At 48.3% G+C, this 10,479-nt stretch overlaps 1 protein-coding gene across 4 annotated transcripts in view; it reads left to right on the top strand.

Moving 5' to 3' along the window:
- The window catches only part of SEC24C (SEC24 homolog C, COPII component), a 113,334-nt gene that overhangs the window by 54,944 nt on the left and 47,911 nt on the right, over positions 1-10,479 (top strand). For all 4 annotated transcript variants that reach the window (XM_077259257.1, XM_077259255.1, XM_077259256.1 and 1 more), the window contains 6 exons: positions 4,478-4,616; positions 5,317-5,432; positions 5,903-6,027; positions 6,116-6,307; positions 6,629-6,722; positions 6,799-6,915. In XM_077259257.1, the coding sequence (XP_077115372.1) occupies positions 4,478-4,616; positions 5,317-5,432; positions 5,903-6,027; positions 6,116-6,307; positions 6,629-6,722; positions 6,799-6,915 (783 nt within the window). The remainder of the gene's footprint in view (positions 1-4,477; positions 4,617-5,316; positions 5,433-5,902; positions 6,028-6,115; positions 6,308-6,628; positions 6,723-6,798; positions 6,916-10,479) is intronic.

Raw genomic sequence — 10,479 nt, 5'->3', positions numbered from 1 at the left:
GACCAAGCGGTTCAAATAGCAGTTGTAGCAGACTACATGCTCCATGCAGCTCTGGATTCAGCAAGGGGAGTAGCGGGGATAGCATCCAAACGCCATCACGATTCGGCGTATCCTCTGGCTGCGGGAATGGAAAGCGGACGCAGCCTCAAAGAAGTCCCTCACGCACCTCCCCTACCTCAGTGGGAGACTTTTCGGTGAACAGTTGGACACTATGATATCCAACGCCACCGGGGGTAAGAGTACTTCTCTTCCCCAACTGAAACCTAAACGCACTTACAAGAAGCGTAACCAAACTCGATTCCGATCCTTTCGGAATTCCTCCGGCTGGTCCGTCTCGCGTCCAGCACAAAATTGTAACCGTTCCCCACGCAGGGACAACTCACGATCGACGCAAAGGTCGGACAAGACCTGGCAGTCAAAAGCAGGCCAGCCTAAGCCCAGAGGAGGAAAATCTCAGACTTTCTCCTCATCATGACTCACGGACTCCGGAAGACACCACACCAGTAGGCGGACGACTTTTGCTCTTTCATCAAGTCTGGCTGCCTATTACAGAAGACAGGTGGGTCATGGAACTAGTGTCTTCCGGATACAAAATAGACTTCACCTCCAACCCACCGGACCGATTCTTCCTCTCTGTCCCCCCAAAACCGCCAGCCAAGGCTCGTGCCTACCACCAAGCGGTCTCCTCGCTTTTTCAAGCAGGAGTCATAGTACCGGTACCCATGACCGACCGCTTCTGAGGGTTCTACTCCAATCTGTTCGTAGTTCCCAAGAAAGGAGGCAGCGTACGGCCTATACTAGACCTAAAACAGCTCAACAAATATGTACGGGTCCGTCATTTCCGCATGGAGTCCCTTCGGTCCATCATTGCGTCCATGGAGAAGGGAGAATATCTCGCCTCCATAGACATACAAGACTCCCTTTCGGACTCGCCACGGCTCCCAGTGTGTTCACCAAGGTCATGGCAGCCACCATGGACGTCCTGCACTCCAGAGGCATAGTAGTCGTTCCATACCTGGACGATCTACTCATCAAGGCTCCCACCTTCAAGGACTGCGAGCTCAGCGTCTCAATCACAACCGATACGCTCAGTCGCATGGGCTGGTTAATCAACCTACAAAAGTCATCACCAACCCCGAGTCAGTCCCTGACCTTCCTGGGAATGTTATTCAACACCTCCAGGGGTCTAGTGCTCCTTCCCAAGGACAAGGCACTGGCTCTCCGACTAGCAGTTCGCACCCTCCTCCGCAAACCCCCTCGATCTCTCCGGTTTGCCATGAGAGTCCTCGGCAAGATGGCAGCAGCAATAGAAGCTGTCCCATTTGCCCAGTTTCACCTCAGACCTCTCCAACTAGCCATTCTTAAGTCCTGGGACAGGAATTCCTTTTCTCTCGACAGGGAGTTCCAGCTAACGTCGTCAACCAGGAAGTCCCTGCACTGGTGGCTCAAGCCAACCTCGCTAGCAAAGGGGAAATCCTTTCTCACAGGTCAATGGAAGGTTCTGACCACCGACGCGAGCCTGACGGGTTGGGGTGCGGTGCACCTACACCACAGGGCACAGGGCAAGTGGTCCCCAGTGGAAGCGACCATGTTCATCAACATCCTGGAAATTCGTGCCATCCTTCTGGCATTGAGGGCCTTCCATCACTTACTGGCAGCCTCTCACATCAGAATACAGTCGGACAATGCCACGGCTGTGGCATATGTGAATCACCAAGGGGGGACCCACAGTACCCAGGCGATGCGAGAAGTGTCACACATCCTCCGCTGGGCGGAGGATACAGGGTCGGTTCTTTCGGCGGTCCCCATTCCGGGTGTGGACAACTGGGAAGCAGACTTCCTCAGCCGACAAGGAATAGACTCGGGAGAGTGGTCTCTCCATCCTGAAATTTTTCAACAGATCTGTCTCCGCAGGGCGACCCCGGATGTGGACCTAATGGCATCCCGCTTCAATGCCAAGGTCAACTTCATGGCCAGAACACACGATCCGCGGTCGCTCGGAGCAGACGCTCTGGTTCAGGACTGGACCCAGTTCCAGCTTCTGTATATTTTTCCACCTCTCCTCCTGATATCCAGAGTGGTGAGGAAGATCAAACGAGGGAGTTCCAACCATCCTAATTGCACCGGACTGGCCCAGACGCACATGGTACGCCGACATTGTACAACTCACAGCAGACGCCCCCTGGCGTCTCCCCGACCGCCACGATCTTCTATCACAAGGCCCGTTCTACCACCAGAACTCAGGGGCTCTCAATTTGACGGCGTGGCCCTTGAGACCTGGGTTCTAACCCAGGCAGGGCTCTCGACGGACGTCATTGGAACCATGATCAGAGCACGGAAACCAGCGTCTGCCAAGATTTATTACCGTACCTGGAAATCTTTCTTTACCTGGTGCGAATCTCGTGGCCAGATCCCACTCCCTTATTCCCTACCCAAAGTACTTGGTTTTCTCCAATCGGGTCTGGAGGCCAGGCTGTCATTGGGCTCGCTTAAGAGCCAGGTGTCAGCCCTCTCAGTGCTTTTTCAAAGGCGCATTGCTACCAAGCCGCAAGTAAGGACTTTCCTTCAGGGGGTTTCCCGATTGGTTCCCCCCTACAGATGACCACTAGAAACGTGGGACCTCAACCTGGTCCTGACAGCATTGCAGGAACCACCCTTCGAACCCCTTAAGGAGGTCCCGCTCCGCCTTCTTTCCCAGAAGGTGGTTTTCCTGGTGGCAATCACCTCGCTACGCAGGGTGTCTGAACTGACAGCACTCTCCTGCAGACGGCCCTTCCTGGCTTTTCACCAGGACAAGGTAGTTCTTCGTATGGTCCCATCCTTCCTTCCGAAGGTTGTGTCCGACTTCCACCTCAATGAGGAAATTTCACTACCATCCCTTTGTCCGGTTCCGGTTCATAGAGTGGAGAAGGCTCTGCATACGCTTGACCTTGTCAGGGCATTGCGTATATACGTGTCTAGGACTGCGTCCTTCCGGAGGTCTGATTCTCTTTTCCTCCTTCCGGAAGGCGGCCACAAGGGTCTGCCAGCTTCCAAATCTACCCTTGCCAGGTGGATCAAATCCACCATACAAGAGGCCTACCGCCTTAAGAATTCTCCTCTTCCAGCCTGTATTACGGCACACCCTACACGGGAGGTAGGGGCCTCCTGGGCCATTCGGCACCAGGCTTCGGCACAACAAGTGTGTAAGGTGGCCACTTGGACTAGCTTACACACGTTTACTAAACACTACAGGGTTCATACCCAGTCCTCAGCGGACGCGAGCCTGGGTAGATGTGTCCTGCAGGCGGCGGTGCCCTAAGTATAGAGGCCTGTCTGCACAATATTCGTCCATTGCTTCCCACCCAGGGACTGCTTTAGGACGTCCCATGGTCCTGTGTTCCCCAATGAGGCGACAGAGTAAAGGAGATTTTTGTGTACTCACCGTAAAATCTCTTTCTCTTAGCCTCTAATTGGGGGACACAGCTCCCACCCTGTTGCCCTTTCCGGGCCGTTGTAACTGTTGAGTTCTCATATTGTTTTCTTGAGCTCGTACATAGTTGCCTTCTTACAGGCATAATTATGTTATTCATGTTACGTTCCTCCTACTGCTTTTGCACAAAACTGGAGAAGGCTGATGCCGTCCAGGGGTGTATACTGCACAGGAGGAGCCACAGTTAATCTTTTTCAGATTATGCATAGTGTCGCCTCCTAGTGGACAGCAGCATAACACCCATGGTCCTGTGTCCCCCAATTAGAGGCTAAGAGAAAGAGATTTTACGGTGAGTACACAAAAATCTCCTTTTTTTTGAGACAACATATATTTTATTTTTTTTCTTTTTAAAATCAGATACAGATGCAAATAATGAATTGTAACCCAAGTGTGAACACGTAAATGTGTGAATATTTAGCTAAAAACAAATTTTACAATTGGGTTTCAATACCTTCCGTAGCCCGAGGGTTGCATTGTCCATTACTGTCTGCAGAATGAGTTATCGGAGAACCTGTCAGTGAGCTTGTTGAATAAGTGTTTTTTTGTGTTTGTTTTTTAAAGCTGAAAGGAGCCCTAAAAAAAAAGTTTCTTTCCCATCAGAAAGAGCTGATTGGATCCTCAGTTTTCTCATTCTGCAGCTAGCAATGTGCAAGTAAGCAAGTGTTTGTAAAGACCACATGGTGCAACATTTTTTTGGAATCCAGTAGCAAACATTCTTTAGTAGAAGATACATATATTTAATAATAATAAAGACTCTGGACTCTTTTTAGAGATGTTAGCATCTTTTACAGTTACATGCTTCTTACCTAAGACATCTCTTCTCCACTGGAAGTCTGCCTTACGGAGTAGCTCAGGATAGATGATTGTCGCTCCTTTTGGCTAATAGGACATGATTAGTAAACATTTTTGTTCAGTAGCAATTTATAGTCCAAACAGCATATATGGAATATTGTAGTGAAGTTATTTTCTCATTTATGTGGTTTTGTATTGTTCCTCCCTATATAGGCCCCTCCTTGTATGGTTGATCATGGTGAGACTGGACCTATTCGATGCAACCGATGTAAAGCCTATATGTGCCCCTATATGCAGTTTATTGAGGGTGGGAGAAGGTTCCAGTGTTGCTTTTGCAGCTGTGTCACAGAAGGTAAGTTACTTATAGTTTCTAAGTGCGTACTTGATTTATGACTCGATTATCACCCAGATTAGACGTTTACATTCCATATCTCTCCTGGATAAGGTTATCCTTTCAGGAGGCTTCTAAGCAAGGTAGTGAGAGCTGTAATTACCAAGCTGATTTTTTGTGTCGGAATTTCTGAAGACTTCTTTAGTGTATATGCACACCGCAGCTTGTGGCCAGGTCACTTTTATAGCCACTTCAAAGCCTTTAATGGTTAAAAAGTTAGAGAAGTCACAACATATACACAGCAAGTTGTTTTGACATTGCTGTGCATATGATCATTCTATTTTACTTTTTTTTTAAGCTTGAATCCTGCCCTACAGACAATGCACATACCCTTGTTAGGGATTGCTTTACATTGGTATATGTACTGTAAAGAAGAAAAGTCTGGTATGTGTATTTAGAAAAAAAAATAATTTTGGGCTATTTAGCCAGGGGTTAGGTTAGGTCTTGTGACTGCCTTTCTGTTTAGCAGAATGTAATTCATTATCTGATGTCTTGGGGGGTTTTTTGTTTAAAGAAACTATTACAATGATAAAATTGTCTATTGTATTTTTCTGTCTGGATTATATGTCCATGATGTTGTATGTTTGGACTGATGGCCTGTGTATGGATATTTAAGTTTGCCATTATAGACAACTTCCATGTCTTTGATCTCATTTTGCAGTGCCGCCTCACTACTTTCAGCACTTGGATCACACAGGAAAGAGAGTAGATTGCTACGATAGACCTGAGCTCTCAATGGGATCGTATGAGTTCACAGCAACAGTTGACTACTGCAAGGTATAACAAATTATGCTTAAAGGGATATTCTTATCTCCAAGATCTTATCCCGGTATGTAGTAGGTGTAATAATATTAGCGCATACCTTAAATTAGAGATGTAGTATTGTTCTTCCGATTCGCTATGTCGCTTACCTCCATGTGCAGGGCATTGCAGTACCTTGGGTATCCATGGTTACAACCGCTAACAACTAACTTACTATATTAGTGGTCGTCACCATGGATACCTAAGCTACTGCAATTCCCTACGTGGGGTAAGCGACATAGTGAATCAGAAGAACTATACTTTATTTCTAATTGAAAGTGTTTGCTAATATTATCATACCTACTACATATTGGTATAGGATCTTTGAGATGGGAATATCCCTTTAAGAGTCTATCTGACACATGGCAGGTCCATTAGGGATTAATTGATGAGTGAACTTCTATTCACATATTTCCCCCTCTTTTTGTTTTTGTCTGCGCAAACAGAATAATAAGTTCCCAAACCCCCCAGCCTTCATCTTCATGATTGACGTTTCATACAATGCTGTGAAGAGTGGCTTAGTTGCACTGATCTGCGAGGAGCTGAAGCAGCTCATTGATTATCTGCCCAGGTTGGTCTTCCTTCACTAATAGTTATATGTGCACACTTTCCTAATCAGTTAAGATCCATAAATAACGTCAGTCTTTTCTTATTTCTAGGGAAGGTAGCATGGAAGAATCGGTGATCAGAGTTGGGTTTGTGACGTACAACAAAGTTCTCCACTTCTATAATGTGAAAAGCTCCCTAGCACAGCCGCAGATGATGGTGGTGTCTGATGTGGCGGATATGTTTGTTCCTTTGCTGGATGGATTTCTTGTAAATGTAAATGAATCAAGGACTGTCATTACCAGGTAATCACCAGTCCTATCCATAGAATAGCCAACAAATTAGTTAAATCATAATTAAAACAAAGTCTATTTGTCTTGATAATCATGATGTGTTAGTAATTGTGTCTGTTTAATGCGAGACAGTCTACATAAAGGGGTTCTCTAGATCTGCAGCTCTGTCCCTGGGAAACGGTGAACATGGGTGTCAAGAGTCAGGCACCACTAATCTGATTGGCCTACCCTAAGACCTTGATCTTGTATCTCCGAAAAACTTTCCGCAAAGTTTCGCTAAGTGCTTTCAGCAAAGTAACAGCCATTGCCTCGTCTTTCCTTTGTCTCACATAGTTTGCTAGACCAGATTCCAGAGCTGTTTGCAGACACCAGGGAAACGGAGACTGTTTTTGCACCTGTTATTCAAGCTGGTTTGGAAGCCCTGAAGGTAAATGTCTCATAAGTTGAATCTCTGACGTCGTTCTGTCCTGCAGCTATGCATTCATTTTTTGTTTTCTTTTTAGGCAGCCGACTGCGCTGGAAAACTTTTTGTTTTTCACACTACTCTTCCAATAGCCGAAGCACCAGGGAAGCTGAAGAACAGAGATGATAAAAAGCTTCTCAATACAGATAAAGAGAAGGTAATCCAGCAGGTGCCGGTTTAGTACATTGTCCGGACTATGAAACCCCCCAATACAATGAAATATCGGATCACTCACTTGGAAGGGTACAACATTTTCAAGAGGAAAATTCACAACTAATTATTACATTATATACAGTCGCTGTATATATAAAATGCTTTGTACAAAAAGAAAAAAAAAAGAGCATGAACCGCACATCCCAAAATCATATGTTGATCTAAAGCCGCTAGGCAAAAATTTAAATACTGAATATGAGGTTTTCAGTTTAACATTCTGATCAGACTGTATGAAGCCCACTGCCCCTTCACGGCAAACCTCGTAGTGGGTCCTAACGCCCTAACGGAGCGGAGCCGTGCGGCGACCACCCCCGCAGCGGCCATGCACCAGCAGGGCGGACTGCCTGTTGCCCCACAGCACCCCTGCTGCGAGACTGAGCCCCCATGACTCCAGACCGCGCCGCCCCACCAGCACAAAGCCACAGCAACAATGGCCGCCACACAGCACCAGCACCAAAATGAAAAGGAGCATTTAAACTCACCTTCCTCCAGCTCTTCAGTGAGAGCCAAAATGGGCTAGACCCCTTACTTTGCAGTCTCCTGCTAATTAAAATCACCTGAGCCAAATGGGAGGAGTGCTGGTCCAAGAAAGAGACAAGAACATGCTTTGTACAAAAAGAAAAAAAAAGAGCATGAACCGCACATCCCAAAATCATATGTTGATCTAAAGCCGCTAGGCAAAAATTTAAATACTGAATATGAGGTTTTCAGTTTAACATTCTGATCAGACTGTATGAAGCCCACTGCCCCTTCACGGCAAACCTCGTAGTGGGTCCTAACGCCCTAACGGAGCGGAGCCGTGCGGCGACCACCCCCGCAGCGGCCATGCACCAGCAGGGCGGACTGCCTGTTGCCCCACAGCACCCCTGCTGCGAGACTGAGCCCCCATGACTCCAGACCGCGCCGCCCCACCAGCACAAAGCCACAGCAACAATGGCCGCCACACAGCACCAGCACCAAAATGAAAAGGAGCATTTAAACTCACCTTCCTCCAGCTCTTCAGTGAGAGCCAAAATGGGCTAGACCCCTTACTTTGCAGTCTCCTGCTAATTAAAATCACCTGAGCCAAATGGGAGGAGTGCTGGTCCAAGAAAGAGACAAGAACATGCTTTGTACAAAAAGAAAAAAAAAGAGCATGAACCGCACATCCCAAAATCATATGTTGATCTAAAGCCGCTAGGCAAAAATTTAAATACTGAATATGAGGTTTTCAGTTTAACATTCTGATCAGACTGTATGAAGCCCACTGCCCCTTCACGGCAAACCTCGTAGTGGGTCCTAACGCCCTAACGGAGCGGAGCCGTGCGGCGACCACCCCCGCAGCGGCCATGCACCAGCAGGGCGGACTGCCTGTTGCCCCACAGCACCCCTGCTGCGAGACTGAGCCCCCATGACTCCAGACCGCGCCGCCCCACCAGCACAAAGCCACAGCAACAATGGCCGCCACACAGCACCAGCACCAAAATGAAAAGGAGCATTTAAACTCACCTTCCTCCAGCTCTTCAGTGAGAGCCAAAATGGGCTAGACCCCTTACTTTGCAGTCTCCTGCTAATTAAAATCACCTGAGCCAAATGGGAGGAGTGCTGGTCCAAGAAAGAGACAAGAACATGCTTTGTACAAAAAGAAAAAAAAAGAGCATGAACCGCACATCCCAAAATCATATGTTGATCTAAAGCCGCTAGGCAAAAATTTAAATACTGAATATGAGGTTTTCAGTTTAACATTCTGATCAGACTGTATGAAGCCCACTGCCCCTTCACGGCAAACCTCGTAGTGGGTCCTAACGCCCTAACGGAGCGGAGCCGTGCGGCGACCACCCCCGCAGCGGCCATGCACCAGCAGGGCGGACTGCCTGTTGCCCCACAGCACCCCTGCTGCGAGACTGAGCCCCCATGACTCCAGACCGCGCCGCCCCACCAGCACAAAGCCACAGCAACAATGGCCGCCACACAGCACCAGCACCAAAATGAAAAGGAGCATTTAAACTCACCTTCCTCCAGCTCTTCAGTGAGAGCCAAAATGGGCTAGACCCCTTACTTTGCAGTCTCCTGCTAATTAAAATCACCTGAGCCAAATGGGAGGAGTGCTGGTCCAAGAAAGAGACAAGAACATGCTTTGTACAAAAAGAAAAAAAAAAGAGCATGAACCGCACATCCCAAAATCATATGTTGATCTAAAGCCGCTAGGCAAAAATTTAAATACTGAATATGAGGTTTTCAGTTTAACATTCTGATCAGACTGTATGAAGCCCACTGCCCCTTCACGGCAAACCTCGTAGTGGGTCCTAACGCCCTAACGGAGCGGAGCCGTGCGGCGACCACCCCCGCAGCGGCCATGCACCAGCAGGGCGGACTGCCTGTTGCCCCACAGCACCCCTGCTGCGAGACTGAGCCCCCATGACTCCAGACCGCGCCGCCCCACCAGCACAAAGCCACAGCAACAATGGCCGCCACACAGCACCAGCACCAAAATGAAAAGGAGCATTTAAACTCACCTTCCTCCAGCTCTTCAGTGAGAGCCAAAATGGGCTAGACCCCTTACTTTGCAGTCTCCTGCTAATTAAAATCACCTGAGCCAAATGGGAGGAGTGCTGGTCCAAGAAAGAGACAAGAACATGCTTTGTACAAAAAGAAAAAAAAAAAAAAAGAGCATGAACCGCACATCCCAAAATCATATGTTGATCTAAAGCCGCTAGGCAAAAATTTAAATACTGAATATGAGGTTTTCAGTTTAACATTCTGATCAGACTGTATGAAGCCCACTGCCCCTTCACGGCAAACCTCGTAGTGGGTCCTAACGCCCTAACGGAGCGGAGCCGTGCGGCGACCACCCCCGCAGCGGCCATGCACCAGCAGGGCGGACTGCCTGTTGCCCCACAGCACCCCTGCTGCGAGACTGAGCCCCCATGACTCCAGACCGCGCCGCCCCACCAGCACAAAGCCACAGCAACAATGGCCGCCACACAGCACCAGCACCAAAATGAAAAGGAGCATTTAAACTCACCTTCCTCCAGCTCTTCAGTGAGAGCCAAAATGGGCTAGACCCCTTACTTTGCAGTCTCCTGCTAATTAAAATCACCTGAGCCAAATGGGAGGAGTGCTGGTCCAAGAAAGAGACAAGAACATGCTTTGTACAAAAAGAAAAAAAAAGAGCATGAACCGCACATCCCAAAATCATATGTTGATCTAAAGCCGCTAGGCAAAAATTTAAATACTGAATATGAGGTTTTCAGTTTAACATTCTGATCAGACTGTATGAAGCCCACTGCCCCTTCACGGCAAACCTCGTAGTGGGTCCTAACGCCCTAACGGAGCGGAGCCGTGCGGCGACCACCCCCGCAGCGGCCATGCACCAGCAGGGCGGACTGCCTGTTGCCCCACAGCACCCCTGCTGCGAGACTGAGCCCCCATGACTCCAGACCGCGCCGCCCCACCAGCACAAAGCCACAGCAACAATGGCCGCCACACAGCACCAGCACCAAAATGAAAAGGAGCATTTAAACTCACC

Source organism: Ranitomeya variabilis, chromosome 4 (assembly GCF_051348905.1).
Source record: "Ranitomeya variabilis isolate aRanVar5 chromosome 4, aRanVar5.hap1, whole genome shotgun sequence".
Lineage (NCBI taxonomy): Eukaryota > Metazoa > Chordata > Amphibia > Anura > Dendrobatidae > Ranitomeya > Ranitomeya variabilis.
Note: the sequence above shows the minus strand (reverse complement) of the source record. Positions and strands in the feature narration are given on the sequence as shown.